The following is a 20,822-nucleotide window of genomic DNA, read 5'->3' as shown; positions in this document are numbered from 1 at the left end:
TGTGGTCAATATTTTGAAATCTCCTGTTCCCAAAACAAAACAAACCCCTAGGATCTGGGCTTAGGGAGGGGAGGAAATGAACATTTTAAAAAACCATAAGAGGCTGTTGAATCAGGCCCATCTATGAGAAACACACAAGGAGGACATGACATGAGCGCCATGGAACTTTCCCAGTTTATCCTTCCCAGCAAGCAAAATTGGAAGTGGGATCCTGTATGACCACCCCATAGCATGATGAGCACAAACCATCATGAATCTACAACAAAAAAACATGTCTAGAGGGCCCTTTGTAGTAAATAGTAAATTAATAATAATAATAATAAATAATAATAATAATAATAATAATAATATCTTTATTACGGTCATAGACCAGCAAAAGAGAAAAACACACAAAAAACCCCAATAATATATAAAATAGATAGTTCTTAAGTATCATCTTTGAGCAATACTGTTTCCTAATCCTATTTTAAATTAAAATTAGGTTAAAATTTAATGAGGGATAGTTCCCTTTAACTGTTATCCGCTATGAATTAATAGGCGGCTTTATCACTGTTATTGATTGATGTTACGGCGTGTCTTAGTCGTGACGTGTAGTAACAAAATTTAGCTACATTCTTAGTGCACTCTGGATTAAAATCCACTAGTAGGTATCTAGTAAGCGTTTCAGTTGAGCGGCCTGGTAAGTTTTTTTTAACAAGGGTTCATAAATAGTAATACGTTTGGGGGATTAAAGGTTTTCCATCCTGCGCTGTGTAAACTCACCTTGTAGTTTCATGTTCTGCTCACTAGAGGTTGCTAGCTGCTGCTGCTGTTTTTTCAAACAGATGAAAGCACATTTATAACAAAATTGGTATACCAATTGATTTTTTTTTAGATGTGAATATGAATAAAAAGCCCACCAAGAAAAAGCAGCAACAGCTCTCTTGAATCCAATTTAAGGCTGCAATCTTGTCCTACACAAGCTTACTTGGGAGTAAATGCCACCGTACACAGTGGATCTTTCTTCTGGGTAGATATGTACAGGATTACTCACCTGGGACGTAACATTTGGTCAGGGACACGATGTTTGTCACAGTAGGAGATCCCATTCCTTCACATTAATATTTTCTTCAAATAGAAGCCGTGCAAATAGTCTGGAAATATCTAGTGTACGCAGCATGATTCACTGAAAACACACAGACATACATTCTCTATCTAAAAAAAAGAAATGGGGGGGGGGAGATGTAGGGGAGTTATCTCATAACTCTCTTTACCATGACTTTGTTCCACTTCAGAAATCACACCCTTTCTGCTCAGTTTATATTAGAACAGCTTTCTTTGTAGAATCATATTCTTAGCTGGTTTATGCAGGGCTCAATCTAGTTTGCAACATAAACTATCTGATAAGCCTCTAGCGCAATTTGATAGCAGGCCTGGGCTCCACTATTGTTAAACACAGAGTTTTAGAGGTGTTTTCTATTCCAATTTTGGAGTTTATGCTGTGGCCAAAACAGACTTATTTTTCTGCTGGCTGCTTTAAACTTTTGCACATACTGGTTTGTGTATTGCAGGCATAGGCAAACTTGGCCCCCCAGATGTTTTGGGACTACAACTCCCATCATCCCTGACCACTGGTCCTGTTAGCTAGGGATGATGGGAGTTGTAGTCCCAAAACATCTGGAGGGCCGACTTTGCCTATGCCTGGTGTATTGGGTTGGATTTAGACTAAGTTTCAGAGGAAGCCTAGGCACGTCTAGTCAGAAGTAAGTTTTACAGAATCCAATGAGGCTTGCTCACAAGCAAGTATGCATCAGATTGCAGCTTAAATTGCAATCCATGCCATTAAGTTAGTCATTGCTTAATTTAAGTCCCATTGATAGTCCAAGTCTAAACCTGTCTCCTTGGAAGCAAGCCCTCTTGACTTCATAGGCCTTAGGCTTAGGTACTAAGTGAGTTTAGGATTGCAGCCTGACATAATGAAGTTATGTGCTGCGAAGAGTGTCTTCCTGCTTTTAGTTTTGTTCCGATTGCATTTACTCGAACTACATGTTACCGCACTACAGATTGCTATGCTCTATTTTGCTAATCTTTCTTTTTCCTTTTATTGTCTTTATTCATTTCTTACAGGGTTCCTTGTGGCAGGGAAGAGTAGGGGAATAAGCTCCCTGCAGGTGCACCTTCTCTAGCCAAAGACTGGGACCCACTTTGGCTTTTCCTTTGCCATGATTGTCTTCCCAATAGGGAGAGGGTGCTCCCTTCTGGTAGTTCCCTGGCTAGCAGCAGAGGGCAGAGTGTCCTACAGGTTCAGAGCCAATAATAAGCTGGCATACATTTGCAAGTTGGGTAGGGTGGCCAGGTAGAAAGGAGGGCCAGGGCTCAATGCCTTTAAGCATCACACAGGCATTGAGGTTTGTGCTCTTACCATCAAGTGACAAGTTGCCGCTGCCCAAATCCTTTTTTCTGCAAATGTGTCAGAAGGAATAGTCAACAAAGTCATAGAATCATAGAGTTGAAAGAAACCACAAGGGTCATCTAGTCCAACCCCCTCCCTGCCGTGCAATGCAGGAATCTTTAGCCCAACATGGGGCTCAAACCCACAACCCTGAGATTAAGGGTCTTGTGCTCTAGCAACAGGGCCACCTCCGAGTAAGGAGCCTTGCTCTCTTTTCCATCTGGTCCCCCAAACGTACGCTTGACATTACAGTGGTACCTCTACTTATGAATTTAATGCGTTCCGAACACACATTTGTAAGTCGAAAAAAATTGTAAGTCGAATCCCATAGGAATGCATTGGGAGAAAAAATTCGCAAGTAGAAGCAACCCTATCTAAAAATTCGTAAGTAGAAAAAATCCTATCTAAATCACATCCAAGATGGCGGACGGAGCTCCATTCGTAAGTAGAAACATTCGTAAGTAGAGGTACCACTGTACTAGGTTACACACAGTTTCTGATCACACATAAAACATTCATTTTGCAGCTTCTAAGTAGAGGCAGGGGATTAAGATCTGCCTGGAGAGTGGACAAAGCAAAAGCAGCAGGGAGGCCAAAGGCAAGCACAAAATAACACCCACAGTGCTGGCAGGGCCATGCGGAGATCTGTTTGTTCAGCTGTGTAGGTTGTAGTTCTAACCCAAGGGTCAGCAAACTTTCTCAGCAGGGGGCCGGTCCACTGTCCCTCAAACCTTATGGGGGGCTGGACTATATTTTTTTGGGGGGGGAAATGAACAAATTCCTATGCCCCACAAATAACCCAGAGACGCCTTTTTAATAAAAGGGCACATTCTACATGCTGATTCCTGGACTGTCCATGGGCTGGATTTAGAAGGTGATTGGGCCGGATCCGGCCCCCAGGCCTTAGTTTGCATCCCCATGTTCTAATCAGTATTTAAAACACCACTGGGCACCTCTAGAACATTGATTTCATTTTCAACCAGGGACCCTGAGTGCTGCCCACACAGCAAGGAACTGAGTGATTCAAGAAAAGAGCAATTGCTTGGGGAAACGAGTGAGGACTTTACTCTCCCTGTGCCTGACTTTGATATTCTGCTCTGATTTTAATCCATGGATATCAAGCTTGATACACAAAGCTATGAATCACTTACTCTGGAGCGGTCTTGGAATTATCTCACTAGCATCCGACGAAACAATTGCATACAATTCTGGCATGATCCAGACTATTGGTTCCGACCCACACTGTACATTTTAAGCACATTGCTTCCCACAAAGAATCACAGAGCTACAATTCCCAGCACCCTTAACCAACTACAGTGCTTGGGATTCTTTGGAGGAAGTGAAAAACAAAAGAGAATACGAAATCAACCTGTAAGTCACAGATGTTGCATGGAGAGGCAACCAAGTTCAGTCCCTGGCCTGGATTTGAGGGCATCCTGAGCAAGTTTGCAGATGACACCAAATTGGGAGGGGTGGCTAATACCCCAGAGGACAGGATCACACTTCAAAATGACCTTAACAGATTAGGCAACTGGGCCAAAGCAAACAAGATGAATTTTAACAGGGAGAAATGTAAAGTACTACACTTGGGCAAAAAAGAAAGGCAGGCACAAATACAGGTTGGGTGACACCTGGCTTGAGAGCAGTACATGTGAAAAGGATCTAGGAGTTTTGGTAGACCACAAACTTGACATGAGTCAACAGTGTGATGCAGCAGCTAAAAAAGCCAATGCAATTCTAGGCTGCATCAATAGGAGTATAGCATCTAGATCAAGGGAAGTAATAGTACCACTGAATTCTGCTCTGGTCAGACCTCACCTGGAGTACTGTGTCCAGTTCTGGGCACCACAGTTCAAGAAGGATATTGACAATCTGGAACGTGTCCAGAGGAGGGCAACCAAAATGGTCAAAGGCCTGGAAACGATGCCTTATGAGGAACGGCTTAGGGAGCTGGGTATGTTTAGCCTGGAGAAGAGAAGGTTAAGGGGTGATATGATAGCCATGTTCAAATACAGTATATAAAAGGATGTCATATAGAAGAGGGTGAAAGGTTGTTTTCTGCTGCTCCAGAGAAGTGGACATGGAGCAATGGATTCAAGCTACAAGAAAGATTCCACCTAAACATTAGGAAGAACTTCCTGACAGTAAGAGCTGTTCGACAGTGGAGCTTGCTACCAAGGAGTGTGGTGGAGTCTCCTTCTTTGGAGGTCTTTAAGCAGAGGCTTGACAGGCATATGTCAGGAATGCTTTGATGGGGTTGGACTGGATGGCCCTTGTGGTCTCTTCCAACTCTATGATTCTATGATTTCCAGTCGAAAGGACCACAAATGTTCCTAAAACATTTTGCAAGGCTGTCACCTTTCACATTCAAACAATGCTTTCAATGTTTAGTCGTTCCTGCAGGAGCCAGTCCAAAACCTGAGATCACCTTTTTTCCATACCACCACATTCAACCAAGGGACTCAAGATAGAGTCTTTTTAGTGGTGGCTCCTGCCTTTGAACATCCCTCCCCAGAGATGCTTTCCTGGTGACAACTTTGCTATCTTTTGAGCAGGAGGCAAAAAACGTTTATCTGTACAGTTTGTTTTTATCACACAAAGGGTTTTAACTGCTGCTGCTGTTCTATTGCTCAATGCAATAAACATTTTAAGTTGTTGGGTTTAATTACCAGCTGCTCTGACAGCCTAGTGTCTCAGACACTGGCATAAAATAGGAGGAGATACAGCACAAAATAAAATATTCCCACAGCAATGATTATTGGTATCAATTGCCAGCAGTGAACACATTTCTAAACCAATGTTCTCAATAGGGGTCCCAACACTAGTTTGGATGATGAATACAGAAACAAAAATAAAATTGCCATTTTGCTTTATTGAAACAACAGATAGAGATTCCGAGACTTCCTAAGGGGTATGGGTCCGTAAACGTAGCACTTTCAGCAAGGTAATTGTGTGGTCTCATATTTATCAACTGACAGAACTTAAGTATTTTTTTTAAGCTTAAACATAAAGAGAAAACCCAGGAAACGCTTTTGGTAAAATAGAAAAATTAAACACGTTTGTTCCATTTTACAAGTCAGCTATTTTTAATCATGCAATGGTCCAGCCGTTCTGTTCTGTTCTTCATTATGACTAACAGCTCTTTCAAAAGCAAACCTATTTTTTGTGTACCAGTGCCTCAATTTACAGCACATTATAAAGGAAAAAAATGAACAGTCAAAAAATATTCCAACATATACATTATACTTATGTTTCCACTCTCTATTACAGTCAAAGTAATTGGTTTCATAGAGTTCCTGGCCATTACTTATATGTTTCACACTTTAATCAATTTGTCATCCATCTGAGCAATATTTTAGTTTTTTTTCTTCAACAAGTATGTACACCTTCAACAAGAATGTACATCTGCAAATCCTTTGTAGATTAACTTGCTTTGTATATAGTTTGTATCAAGTAAATAGTTTTAGCCTTCTTTTTAAAAAGGCAAGTTTATTATTCAATACTTCTACAGTCATCTCTGATGAACCTTTGAATATACAGTATAAAAAGAATATTCTTCAAACTATGAACTTTATAGCCAATAGAAAACCCAGAAAAAACAACTTAAGCTTTGTAAATCTAATCAGAACTGAAGACAGCACCACAGAGTGCAGATGAGAGCTCATCAAATAATACTTTTATCACAACTCAGCATATCTCCCCCCCCTTGACAATTTCTCCTTTCACATGACGTGATTATTGCTATAGAAAACATTTTCTTGTGAACCTTATATACAAGTGAGAAGATGTGTTCCACTTTTTGTGAGGTAATTGTACTTGATTGCCACGAATGATCAAAATTGCTGTCAGAGAATCTCTCATTATCCTGAAAATGGGAAGCAATTTTAGGCCAAGAGTATCACGTTATTATTTACTCCAATTAAGGGAAAACCATATAGAACTTTAAGTAGACCTTTTCCCCAATTTACATCATTTGTAGCCTGCACCTGAAATTATATCAAGCAGCATAATTTACCTCTCAAATAATGCAGATAGCCTTCAATAACTACAGGTCTCATTTTGTTCTCATTTAGTACAAATCAGATAAGTGAAAGGTGGATGCTGAACCTATAGCAACTCCATAGACTCTGCTATCTCGGGTGCAGGCACAACTCAGGATATGCTTCCAAATCTATAGGAATTCCTATGCAAAAATCACATCCGTGATGAGTGTCCAAGAATTCAACACAAGTTTAATACAAATGTGTTTAAGTGCAATAAAGTAATGCTGAGCACTCCTTTCACTCTCGGTGTATGTTGAAATTTCTTTTAAGGTTTCTCATTTTTTAGGAAACTTTTAGTTCAAGCTTTGCTATCGATTCTGGGTTTTAGTTTTATTAGCCATTCACAACATTTACTCTACAGCATCAGACATTTGTTTAAATGCATAGCCTTTATTTTTCTTGGCACCCTGTATAATCAGTAATACAGAACTGGAAAACATAGAAAGCCTCACTGGCTAATTTCCTGTGCATGTTCTGCAAGCCAGACACCTTTTTTCTAGAAGCATCCCCTCCCTAACATTGTCTAGAGACAGTTAATAAACGTTCTCTGTTAACAGGCTTTTCATTTATGCTGTGGCAAAAAAAAAAAAAAATGGAAATGATAAACACAAGTTTTAGCCACTAAATATCCTCTCATTAACTATCGTACACATATAGTATTAAAGTAGCATCACTTTATTTGTCCCACCTAGCCAATAGGGATGGATCAAAATTAAGGCAAACAAAATAACAATGAATGAAAACTAAAAGAACTTAGTGAGAGCGCCAAGGATTTTTCATTCAAGTAAACAGGTCTGATTATTCATATGAACTGAACTACAAGATATTAATACATTATCACCATGTTCGAATATGCCCGGGGGGGGGGGGGAGGAACGGACGGACTAGAGTGTCTCAAATCCTATGAAGTTTACTAACAGACCCAAAACCCAGCAGACACCTTGCCTTCAACATCAGCTTGATCTATAGAAATCAATAGGTGCAACTCTTTGCTGTCAGAGATCAGCATTATCACCTAACAAATGCCTGCAAATCAAGCAGCTTTTAAAGGCGGAGGATAGACCAATAAAGATGGCATCCCTATATTCTACCAGCCAAATCTAAATGAAGTTATTGGAGCTCAACCAACAGAACACACAAACAACCTGCAATCTCAGCACACACTGCCCACCTGCAGAACATATTAAACAGGTGGCCATAGGGAAGCAATGTGTAACCCAACTTCCTGCCAAAGTCACTAGTTAAATAGTACGGTAGTTCCTGGATGTTATCTAGTTTAGGTCCATGAATTCAATCAGAGTATTGCTGTTTTAACTAGTTGATGAATATCATTGATAGGCTGCAATCTTAAAATCCTATTGGGAGCAGTCTAGGAGTCCTCCCTATTATTGTAGAAACAAACAGCTTGCTATAAATATAGTTTTAAGGTTGCAAGGGGTTCCCTGAAATCCACAAACCACTTAAACAGCTATAAATCTAAGTACTGGGATCTAGGGTGTTGGTGACTTCGGTTATACATTGCTTAACGGTGGGCCACTTTGTTCTGCAGAAGGAGAGGAATATAGATCAAGGGAAGACTAAGAATGTTTTTCTCTCTGTTGGTTTTAAAATCTCTTCCAACCCTATGATCCTAACTCTGTTTCCCTGGAAGTAGGTCCCACTAATTTCAGTGGCATTTACTCCCAAGTAAGTGTGCTTAAGAGCTGTGTAAACTTCCTTTTCAAACAGGCTTAACATTTATTTACACTCAGAAAAGAGCTTTAAAAGAAAAACAGTACACCGTAAATCACAGATTCACTTGGAATCAAGAATTAATATCCATTTCAGAAAGAACTGACCTCTTGAAATAACCAGTAAAACTGAGACAGCATCAAGAGTATGACACTAGCCTGCCACACCTTTTGAAGGTATTTTAATATCATGAGAGATGTACAAAATACATCCAACAACATACTATAACAGTGCCCCTTCCTTATGTGATATACATTGTCTTGTACATCCTTAAGGCACTAAAGAGAAGTTTCCCTCTTAATAATGAGAATTGCAAAAATCGCTTTACCAGTTGTAGGAGATTCCAGACAGCAGCCAGGAATGATTGAATGACTGTTACATTAGAACGATATGAATGTCCTAAAACATTAAAAGTATAGACAAACCATCACCATTTCTTTCCAAAAGGCACCACATCTTTTGCCTAGTCCTCTTTGGGCCTCATAAAAGAAAAAAACAGCAATCCTTGAGAAACAGCACACAGTATTTGCTTTTTCAAGCAAGCTGAATTCACTGGCCTTATATGTGCCCCATATCTTTTGGAAGCCTGTTCTTCAGTACTAGGTCAATATGCCTGCCTGCCTCTCTACCAGGTGTGATCATCATAAGTGCCTAGTGAACTGCTTCTCTCATATGAATGCTGCCCTGAAGAAACCACTTCTATTTGCAAATCAAGTGCCTTGAAGTCAGGTGTACACATTAAAAGAAAACAAAAAAGGTAAATTTTCACCACTATAAAAATATTCCTCTTATAAATCTTTAAAGCTTGTAGAAGCCAGGAAAATACATTTGAGAGAATCTTTTGATACTCATTGTTTTCTCCTATAAAGCGTAGTTATGGTCAGCAATTAAAAGGGGTCGTGGAAAATGTATCAAATTGATTGTTCTCTCTACAGCTTATTTTACCATACACATTCAACGCTTACATTTAAATCAAAATGTTATGGTTTCATCAAAGTTTTGTTTAGAGATAATGTTAAAGAAATCAATCAGAAGAAAAAAGGCAGACACTGCAAGTTAGCAGAACAGCTCTGTAGTTTTAAAGTGCTGTTTTGAGTATGATTATTTATTCATTTTTAACTTAAGGAAATGTTGGTGTGTGTGCTTTTGTAACTGATCCATATACTACTTTCCTGGCTTGGTTTTTTGGAACGTTATTTGGCATAAACTGGCCTTTTTTTTTCCTACACAGATGTATTTATTCTTTTGTGTACTCATTATGGGATAAAACCATAACAACTTTTGTCAGTGTTTTCCTATGAACTGGTTCTCCTGCATTTCCATGAAGATGCCCTTTCGTTCTGCAGCTTTTTGAATTTGGGACCAAGAAACAACCACCAAACAAATCCCAAAGCCACGCATATTAAGGATTCCACGTAATAACCATCCAAGGTAATAATACAAGATCCACCTTCTTTTGTACAAAGCTGCAAGAGAGAATGGGAAAAGGGCGTCAAAAGATGTTATACGGATATATGTATTAACAGAATAGGTAAGTTAAAATGCATTGATGAAATATTCTAGTTGAACACACTGCTTTTATCCTTAAAAATATAGCATGTTGGATGATATCTAACTAAGTGATACCCCCACTAAAATCAGTGGATGTTAGGTAAAGGTAAACGGCCCCCTGACCATCAGGTCCAGTCGTGTCCGACTCTGGGGTTGCGGCGCTCATCTCGCTCTATAGGCCGAGGGAGCCAGCGTTTGTCCGCAGACAGCTTCCAGGTCATGTGGCCAGCATGACAAAGCTGCTTCTGGCGAACTAAAGCAACGCACAGAAACGCCATTTACCTTCCCGCCGGAGCGGTCCCTATTTATCTACTTGTACTCTGATGTGCTTTCGAACTGCTAGGTGGGCAGGAGCTGTGACCGAGCAACAGGAGCTCACCCCATTGCAGGGATTCGAACCGCCGACCTTCTGATCAGCAAGCCCTAGACTCTATGGTTTAACCCACAGTGCCACTTGGGATGTTACAAAGTCCATTAATTGCAACAGGTCTGCTCAGAGTATGACTAACTTTGGTTACCACCCATTAATAATAATTTTCCTATTACAGGTAACTCGTAACTTTTGCACATTTAAATTGTGTGGATTCAGCTTTACATGCTTGGCAAAATTTTTAAAAAAACATTAAGAAGGGGGTGGGCATCTAGGGAAAAAAGGCTTTTCCCCAGATGCACCCCCTTCTCAATTAAAAGACTATACAGTACTTTTGTAGGGAGTAATGCAGCTGCCTTAAGCTTCATATTGCCCATCAGTGATGTCTACTGGAGGAAGAGAATTGAAGCATGTGGGTTGTAGCCAAAGATGAAGGAACAATTATTCTTTCAAGATGATCTTATACAAGCATTCTGGAAAAGTCTTACAACTTTGCTATCACACTACTATGTGGCTAAAATCGCACTGTTCAAACCCCATAAGGTGAATAAAGTGAAGGTCTTGCATATCTAACAGAGGAGGTGCAAATTATCTCACTTGATAATATGCAAGAGCAAAAGCTATTCCTAAGATGCTTTTTAAATGGGGGGGGGGGATATCAGTGTAGAAAGTTAGTGTCACTGCATCAAGGCTAGTGTTGGAATGAAAGAATCTCTTATAAAAAACTTACTTCTGCAGCAGCTGCAGATCCACAGTTATGTCCCTGAGCTCCGACACACTCCTTCACTGTAAGTGGATCCACAAGCCAAAGAGCTACTGTTGCCGGCCAGTTTCCTCCTAAATTCGACACTGTGTTAAGTAGTGTCATGTACGTTCCGCCTATGAGTGGGTCACTAACTTTGGCATTGAAAGCCATTATAGCAACATACATGCTGTACAGCGTAACCTGGGGGAAAGACAAATGAACACAAAGAGAATAATGCAAGAGAACAGCTTCAAGTAGCAACTGTTATTTTAGTGAAATGTCTAATGGACACTGTGGAGCTGCCTTTTAACATGAAATGTAGTCAAAAGGTGCCAGCTGTTGAGAGCTGCTGGGGTCTTGGAAGACCAAAAATTCCCACTTTTACAAACAAAACAAAACAAAACAAAACAGTGTTTTTGCAACAAAATAACCCTCCAACACAAGATTTCAGTAAGGAAAACACTTACATGGTGCGGTGGAAGAGCTGGGGAAAAAAAATCACATCTGGCAATCTGTATACTCCTAGGCTTAGTTTGGTCAGAATAGAGTTTACACTTCCAGAGTTAATGCTAAATGCATTACTTCTGGTAAATGAGCCACTACAACTGCCAGAGGGCTGTGAAAATATATGTCCCTGGCTTTATAAACTCGTCCACCCATGTATAATCTGAAACCAAAGGGGCACATTGGTTGACAGACGTAAAATATACAGGCATTATTTTCAGCTCTCCTACCCCACTATATTTAACATGGAAAAGAAAGAAACTGGTCCATCCTTCTCTAGTATTAACAGTAAGAGTAAAGACTTGCAGATAGCAGACAAATGTATTTTAGGAAATTAAATATACCTTAAGTGGTAACAAAGCCTAAGCTCAATACATTGTTCATATATATATCAAAGCCTTGTATCTACACAGATTCTACACAGATTACTCAAACACACACACACACACACACACACACACACACACACACACACAGAGAGAGAGAGAGAGAGAGAGAGAGAGAGAGAGAGAGAATCTTATTACCTGATGCAAAGCATAACTCAGAAGCAATATAATATAGTAATAGATGGGAAATCCTCCTTCGTATTTTACTTTGGGAGTCCACCAAACCAGGAAAGCAAATTCCAGCCCAAACAGTAACCTGTAGGGAAAAGATAAGGGGCAACACCTTGAATACCCAAAACTCCTCATCATGTCTGCATTAAACCAATACAGTACAAGCTAGGAAGGCAACCCAAAAGTTTTGACAAGGGGTAGACCTGAGGCAAGGCAGAGTCAGATTATGACCCAGTGGTGATTCACTGGCCAGTTTCTGGTGGGCTACCTAACAGATGCAGATTTTGAAGAATGCTGATCTAGGTGAACCTTGGGTTGATTCAGTAATGCACCTTAAACAACGTCTGCTTTGCACACGACAATAAGCAACTGTGCAAATGTGCCGGGTCACACACACTTTGCTCTTCCCTGGGCCTTTTAACATCAGCAGGTGGCAGCTAAATCCAGGTTTTGCTTACCAAATCATGGTTAAGGTGTCTCCCCCTTGACCATGATCTGCAACTTTGCAAGTGGATTTCAGGAATTCTAGTTAAAAAGAGGCAGGCCATACAAGACTGAAATCAGGCCCTTTGACAGTCAACATGGTCCCCTCTAGATGGGCACTCCAAGGCCCATCAGCCTCAGCCAGTCAATGATGAGGGACGATGTAGAGGTTCCAATCCAAAGCATATGGAAAAAACTATGTTGGATACTCCTACATAACCCATTGTTTCCCATCCATATAAGCTGGAAGGAAATGAGTGATCCATGAGACACATTCTGTGGTCTTCATGGAAATGAAAGGCCCCCAAATGACAACAAAAGATAAAACGATAAACACATCTAAAAACAATTCCTATACAGATGCAGACTGGGAAATATCTCTACTTAAAATACTTGTTGAAAGAGGAAGGTCTTCAGCAGGTGTCAAAATGTCTACAGAGGCAGCACCTATCTAACATTTAGTAGGAGGGCATTTCAAAGGGCATGTGGCACAACACTTAAGGCCCAGTTTCAACATCACACAGAATGCAGAACTCCCTTTAAGATAGTATCTGCCGGATGCCTTCTCCTGCAGAGCAAAATAACTCATTGGGTATCTAAAGACTGATTTAGATATACCGATTCCATCAGAACCAATACCTTGAACTTAGCCTTGTCCATATGGGGAAAGTCATCTAATGAAAGCTAAGTGTGGAAAAGAAAACACTTGTTCTGACACAAATGGAATTTTAACCAAGCACAGCTCTTGTAAAGGAGCACTTCACTATAAATTGCGTAACAAACAAGAGCGGGGAATTTCAAACCAATAACCTCTGCAAAGCTTTCCAAGTAAAAGCCTAACATGCACATCTCATTGCTTTTAATGGTTACAAAATTATAGCTTCACATTAACAGAGCTGTGTATTAACAGGTTTAACTATCAAGAGGTTTTTGTTTTTTTACCTAAAAGGCATAGCTTTGTAAAATGTGTTCAGGGGCTGTGGACCTGCTGTGTATTTGCTGATAATCAGAGGCAATATGATCTGCAGTGGAACCATTGGAACAGCAAGAAGAGCCAAGTGTTCTTTAGGTACTCCTTCTTCTACCAGTTTGAGGCCTGTGACTGCATCTGCTGCTGAGAATCCAATCTGCAACATAAAATCCTTTTTACAATCTTACGCACATTTTCAACATTACTTTTTCTGTAATGTTGTATTGCTGTACTGATATGTGGTAACTTATTCATGGTCACCCATCCCTGGACTTTCTGGAACTTGAATCCAGATCCAAGCTCCCAACACTGTGGTCCAGAATAGCAAATCAGTATTTAAGAAGCAGACCGGGAAAGGAAACCTGTGGTCCTTCAGACAACTCAAATCATCCCTGATCATTGGTCATGTTGACTGAGGTTTATGGGAGTTGGCACCAACAATTCCACAGGTTCTCAACCCCACCTTTGGCTTAGACCAGTGGTTCCCAAATATTCCCCCCTTTTTTCTGCTCACAACAGCAATTGTAATGCACTGTACTGGATGATGTATGATTTTAATTGTATTTTAATTGCTTCTTTTTCTCTTACATTGCTCAGTTATTGAATTCAAATAGTAATATAATAAAAAGAAACAATCAAAATACAGCTAAAAATCAATATTACATGCCACATACTATCTGAATGAAGCTTGCAGGCCACGGGTGGTTCATGGACCAGTTTGGGAATCACTAGCTTAGACAAATTAAATTGTGCCCCTCCGCTTATAAAACATTATGCAAAATCCATGGACATTTAGACATTATGCAAAAACCATGGTTTGCTTCTTTGCCTGAGCCCGTGTCAGTTTATAAACCATGGTTTGTGGTGGGCCATCAAAGTAGGGTATCAAACCTTGATTTGAGATTGCTTTTTAAGTTACAAGGCTATCCTATTCTATAAACCACAGTGGCTCTTAGCCAAAGAAACTTTGACCATCATTTTAACATATTTCCCCAAACCATAATCATAATATAATCTGTTTTAGTCTCTTGTATTCAGATGCCAGCTTCTGGAACAATTAATCATTCCAACATTTGTCAGGAAGCAACACAGCTGATAACCATATCAGGGCAAGTATGGGAGCTATACAGAAATAATTACTATATTTGATCAATAATGCAGTGCTAGCATGGCTTCATAAATATAGCCCAAGTAACAATCCAAAGAGGCAGTGTTTATATTAAACAAGTAGGAACTGCAACAAAATGTTACAGTGTGGACGACTCTTGTCCAGGGTTCCAGCTGTCTAGCAAGACCTTCTTCCGGGATATTTAACAGAGCTCCCCCTTGCATGCCAATACCTCCCTCTTTCAGCTATGATACAGTCACTGAGAAACAATCCTGCTGGTTCTCAGGAGCGGAGTTTGTTTTTAGAACAAACTCGTTCAACAACTGTTTTTTTAATCCAGCTCCCTGGCAGAGAAGCTTCGGTAGCGTATTGTTTATGCAGTCTTGCAAATTACAAAAAGTTTTAAAGAAAAAACCCTAGGAAAAGTTGAATGATCGTGCTGTAGTTTAATAAGCTGAGACATGCTCAAGCCTTCTGCCCGTGAGTTTTGTTGCTGTGCTACCAATTCCCTCCCTGGCATGCAGCAATATGCCACAATGCCAGCAATTAACCGTCAGAACCAGAAAGGGGGGGGGCTATGGCGACTAGGTTCAGAACAAGGAACTTGAAACTGTAGTAATCATTTTTTTTCTGATTCAGACATAAGAGGTAATTATGGTTAATTGAGGACTTCTAGAATCCATTGCAGCACACTATGGGGCAATCGTCATAATCCTTTCATATCTCTGCTGATTAGGTTAAGATATGACTGTTCAATTGCAGCCATCAGGGAGCCAATGACAACGGCTCTGTTCCTCTCTCAACTGACTGCATTCAATGAGCTCTCAATCAAAGAAAGAGCAACCCTATGGAGACCGAGCATGAGGCTCCCTCTTTTCCCTCCCATCTCAGAGAACGGTGTAGAAAAATACAAAAAAGTAACAGCAGTCAGCATTACAGAGCTAACAAGGCTTATGTTCTCTGTTAGAGACAGGGAGAAAACAAAAGTGGGAGCTTGCCATCCCTTGGAATGCCAATTCTGAGGAGTCCAATAGTTTGAACACCTGAAGCACTGAGAAATGCAATCTTGTTATCATTTCATTGGAACTCCCTGCCTATTGACATCAATGATTTTGACACTAGCTAAAAGCATTTTAAAGGGACGCGGGTGGCGCTGTGGTCTAAACCACAGAGCCTAGGGCTTGCCAATCAGAAGGTCAGCAGTTCGAATCCCTGCGATGGGATGAGCTCCCGTTGTTAGGTCCCAGCTCCTGCCCACATAGCAGTTCGAAAGCACGTCAAAGTGCATGTAGATAAATAGGTACGGCTCCGGTGGGAATGTAAATGGTGCTGCTCTGGTTCCATGTACGCTGGCTCCCTCAGCCAGTGAAGCGAGATGAGCGCCGCAACCCCAGAGTCATCCGTGACTGGACCTAATGGTCAGGGGTCCCTTTACCTTTTTAAGAGCATTTTTATTTAGGCAAGCTTATCCAGACATACAGAAGGTTGACATGTATTTTAATCTGGTTCATTCCTTCTCAATTTATTCCCACATCAACTCTGTAAAGTAGGTTAGGCTGAGAGGCAGCGACTGCCACAAGGTCACTCAGTGAGCTTCATGGCCAAGTGGGGATTTGAACTCTATTCTCCCAGATTCTAGTCCAACACTCTTAACCATTACACCACATTGGCTTCCCCCTCTGCACACAAAGTAATGTCTGTAAAGGGCTCCCAATCTATTGCTCCTACAGAAGTGCATACCTGAGATGACACACATATTGCTCAGCTACAATGCTATCTCATAACTTACACGGTTTAGGACCTCAATACCTTAAGGACCACCTCTCCCCATATAAACTGATCCAGACCTTGTGCTTGTCACTCAGGGCCCTTCTCTATGTCCCCACTCCTGAAAGGTTCAGAGAGTTACAACATGAGAATGGGCCTTTTCTGTGATGGTTCCCTCATCTCTGAAATACTCTTCCCAGAGAGGCTCACCTGGTGCCAGCGTTACATGTTTTTAGGTGCCAGGTGAAAACATTCCTCTTTACCAGGATGTTCAGCCATTAAACAATCTATGGCCTGTTAAATGTGGCAGAGGGGACGGACTGTTATGATTATTTTATTATGATGTTGTCTATTATTATGTTCCGTATTATGCTTGTATTATAATGCTCCGTAAATTATGTTATTAATGTTGTACACCACCCTGGGATCTTTGGTTAAAGGGTGGTATATAAATCAAATAAATAAATAAACATCAATAATAGCTCTCTTCTCAATTAAGATGTTTTCTGGCATAGAAGCTCATAAGACTGACATACAGGTCCATGAATAACAGTAACTTATAATAATGAGACACATTCCCAAATGATAATCACAAATCATGTACTCACTTTTGCTGTTAAAATCAGGGCACAAAATGTAAGGACTGCTGGCATTTTTACTATTGAGAAGAGCAGCTTGTATGTATCCATGATGCCTTTTGTTTCTTCTTTTGATGGGTGTCTTTCCCTATCTTCTTTTTTCAGGAGTGCGACCAAGGTGGTAGTTATTAAGAAAACAGCACCCCAGAAAAATAGGAAATCTGAAAGGGAAATGAAACCTTTTACATTATGAAGACACTTGATGTGAATAACTTACTATTTAAAACCAATACTGAGACTAGCTGCAACCTTCATGAAACAATTAACATACCATCCAATATGAAAAATAGCTTTCATAAAAACAATTCATTTATGCTAGATTATTAGCTCATCCAAATAAATAAGGGGCTGTATAGGAACAAGCAGTCTACATAGTGCAGCCTTAATCTTTACCAGAAGAAAAGATGTCAGATTAATCCCTGTAGGAATGGATTTGGAGACCACAATGTGAATAAGCAAATTAAGTTAAGAATAATAAAAATTAAGAACTCATTTAAGCAAATACTCTTACCCCCAACCTCAAGAACCCTACTTACTTAACAAACTGGAACCGCCTTGGTAGTTCCACTGCCCTCAAAAGTTCAAGCAGGGTGTTATGGGAGAGAGAATTCTTTGTGGTAGCTCCTAGTTTGTGGAATTCCCTCCCCACAGAAGTGCATCTTGCACCTTCATTATATTATATATATTGTATTAATCACTTTTTTCAGAAAAGTGAACTCAAAAACAATGACATACACAATTTCCAACATATGCTAAAGACACACCTCTTTGCTCTGGTCTTTGGCAATTGAGACGTATGTTTTCAGGAACCACCCTATTCATGTGAATACAATGGCTTCTAAACTGTTTTAATATATGATTACACCTTACATTTCAATTGTGTGATTTCAACCTTATGCAGAATGTTATGGTGGCAGGAAATTAGATGTGTGAAAGTAATGCCTCTCTTCCCATTCTTGAAGGGAATTCTGAAAAAAACTATATTTAACAGGTCTTTACCAATTCTGCTTCTAGTTGTAAACCTATACTATAACTCAGGCCTGTCCAACCGGTTGATCGTGATCTACCTGTTGATCGTGGGCTCCTGACACACACACACACACACCCTACAAAAAAAGAAGGAAAAAAGCTCAACAACTTTGCCTCCCCCTGCCCCGCAAAAGTTGAACAACTCTGGTCAATCCAATCGGTAGGTCACTGCCAGTTTTTTACAGTGGGAGTAGATCACAGTCTCTTGGAAGTTGGACGTGCCTGCTATAATCGTTCATTTTGCTTTAGGTCCTTTCACCATAGGTATCTGAAGTATGTTACCTCTCATTATTATTACAGTGGTACCTCGGTTTATGAACACAATTGGTGCCAGAAGTCTGTTCATAAACTGAAGCGTTCATAAACTGAAGCGAACTTTCCCATTGAAAGTAATAGAAAGTGGATTAATCTGTTCCAGACAGTCCGCAGAGTACTTAAACTGAAGCGTTCATAAACTGAAGTGAACTTTCCCATTGAAAGTAATGGAAAGTGGATTAATCCGTTTCAGACGGGTCCGCGGAGTACTCAACCTGAAGCGTACTTAACCCGAAACATGGGTGTAATGGGTTCCGGAAGTCTGTTCATAAACTGAAGCGTTCATAAACTGAAGCGAACTTTCCCATTGAAAGTAATGGAAAGTGAATTAATCCGTTCCAGATGAGTCTGCGGTGTTCGTAAACCGAAAATTCGTAAACCGAGGTGTTCATAAACCGAGGTTCCACTGTATTGTTAGCAACATGGACGAGGACAACTAGCTTAGTTTAGCTTATTAATTAATTAAGATGACATGGCAGCTCCATTTTTAAGCAAAGTAATCTGGGCAAAATGTGTAAATGCAGAATTGCTATCTAGCATGAACCAGCAAGTGCCAAAACTTCTGTAAGATAACACTGCATTTTCACAAAGTGTGCTTATATAGCAGCATGTGTTCTTCCAGGTTTCACACACACACAGCAGCTTTTTTATCAAAAGAGCGTATCAAGATCAGACAGTTACTAAACAAATGTGAACCTTCAAAGTTGGGCAGCTGATATAGCAATCTTGAATAGCAAATCCACACAGGTAATTCTTTTTGCAGTTCTATAAGAGGGGTGTACCTGAAATGTTCCATGCTAGACCAATCCATCACCACTTCTTACCACACTACACATGAACAATTGTCAACCTGAAGAGGACATAGAAGCTTGGGGGGGGGAGATAAAAGGCGCTCTCAGATAGATCTGCATCATTACATTCGCTTCAAAAAATTTATACCTGAAAGCGATACAATTCCTCTGGGTTGAGGCTGAAACCGCAAATACTTGTTGCAGAAGGAGGCTGATTCCAGAGCCAAGAACAAGACATTTCCCAAGAAGTAGCCAGCTGTCTGGCCCACAGAGTTACAAGTGGAAGCATAGCCCACATTCTCCCGAGACAACATAGTCAATGCCCAGCCATCTACAGCTATGTCCTGAGTGGCTGCCAAAAACTCAAACAAGAAGAAGGTCACTGTAAGGGCAACCACATCTGGGCTTTTGCCATCCTCCTCCCCAAGCAAAGAGTCCACCTGCCTGGAAAGGTACATCATAAAAAGCCCCAAGGTGTATTGAGTGGGCACAAGCCACGACTTGCGTCGGCCAAAGCTCTTGAAGTACACGGCATCCACCAGGGGGGCCCACAGCAGCTTCAAGCTGAAAGGCCAGAAGACGAAGCTGAAGAAAGCTTGGTCCGTGTAGCTCACGTTCTTGCTTTGCAAGATGAGCGGGATGCTGCCCGCGAGACCCAGCGGGATGCCCTGCAGCACGTAGAGGAAGAGGAGCAGCAAGATACTGCCCAGCTCCGCTCGGTAGCCCCGAGGTGTCCCAAGCGGTGTGACGCTCGGCTCTTGGAGAAGCGCCTCTCGGTCATCTCCCACTTCGGCGGCCGCCCCGGGGCGGCCATCCCCGCAGAAGTCCGGGGGCGGGAGCTCCCTGTTCAGCATATCCGCGGAGTTCTGGTAGGAGCCCGGCCGGCGCTGCCGGCTGCTGTCTTTGTAGGAGATGGTGGGGGACATGTCGCACACGTAGTCCAGCGCCGTCGTCCTCGGGACAGGGGAGCCTTTCCCCCGCCGCGGCAGCAGGGCAGCTCAGGGCTTCCAGTTCCGCGTCACCTGGAACAGGGGCCCGGCCTTCCCTCCTCCGCCTCCGACCTGGGCCAAACCCGCTCCAGGTCAGAGGGGTCCCCTCGCACCCGCTAGAAGGACGGAGAAATCGAGGAGAGCCCGGGAGCGGGGGCTTCAGTCTCGTCAGCTGAAAGTCACGGGCCTCCTCGCGGAGCTTCCCCACCAAAACAAAGCAGCGCCGGGAAGGCGGCGGTAGCTTCTTCCTTGTCGCGGCCGCCGACAAAAAACCAATTTCCCTTCTCCCGGCCCCAAAAGTCCGTTGGGAAGCAAGGAAGAGAAATAAAATCCTACCGGCCCCCCAGGCCCACCCCAACCCCACTTTATACCCGGCACGGTCCGACGTGTCAAAGTTCCCCGGCTGGAAACACAACCCGGCTCGCAAAGGTACCGCCAAGGCAGCCAAAGAACTCTGAGCAGCCGTGGTCCTATCTGACTGGAGGAGCTGGCGAGCTACGTCACCGGGAAGCCATCCTATCAAGAGGAAGAGGGAGGAAGAATGGATAGGGAAAGAACTATAGAGCAGCTCTTGGCCGGCTCGATGGAACGGCAGCTTCGCTTCCGGTTCTCAAAGGAGGTGCTTAAAGGCAGGGCAGAGCCGCAGAGGCGGGAAAAGATCCGAGAGGGATAGAGCGGCTTTTTGGAGGCCGGAAACGAAGAACCGCGTGCTACGCTTGTCCGTTGCCGTTCTTTTTTTTTGAGCAGCTGTAGGGGCTGCGTTGTGTGCGCCTGCTTCAAATCGAGTCTGTCAAGTTTTG

General features: G+C 41.7%; 1 protein-coding gene across 1 annotated transcript; it reads right to left on the bottom strand.

Moving 5' to 3' along the window:
* Positions 1–5,283: 5,283 nt before the first annotated feature.
* SLC33A1 (solute carrier family 33 member 1) lies at positions 5,284–20,478 on the bottom strand. Its single transcript, XM_035133385.3, has 6 exons — positions 19,182–20,478; positions 16,869–17,059; positions 13,358–13,542; positions 11,900–12,017; positions 10,857–11,072; positions 5,284–9,671 (listed from the first exon to the last, which is right to left on the bottom strand). The coding sequence occupies exons 1-6, from the start codon at positions 19,957–19,959 to the stop codon at positions 9,501–9,503; spliced, it is 1,659 nt and encodes a 552-aa protein (XP_034989276.1). The 5' UTR covers positions 19,960–20,478; the 3' UTR covers positions 5,284–9,500.
* Between the last annotated feature and the right edge of the window lie 344 nt (positions 20,479–20,822).

This window comes from Zootoca vivipara, chromosome 5, assembly GCF_965207765.1.
Source record: "Zootoca vivipara chromosome 5, rZooViv2.hap1.1, whole genome shotgun sequence".
Taxonomy (NCBI): Eukaryota; Metazoa; Chordata; class Lepidosauria; order Squamata; family Lacertidae; genus Zootoca; species Zootoca vivipara.
This window is presented reverse-complemented; position numbering and strand designations above follow the sequence as displayed.

Coding starts and splice junctions, on each gene's coding strand:
- SLC33A1 (XM_035133385.3), bottom strand. CDS start 19,959: ATGTCCCCCACCATCTCCTACAAAGACAGCAGCCGGCAGCGCCGGCCG. Junction 13,543..16,868: donor CCCTGATTTTAACAGCAAAA/GTGAGTACATGA, acceptor TTTATGTTGCAG/ATTGGATTCTCAGCAGCAGA. Junction 12,018..13,357: donor TACAAAGCTATGCCTTTTAG/GTAAAAAAACAA, acceptor TTTTCCCTACAG/GTTACTGTTTGGGCTGGAAT.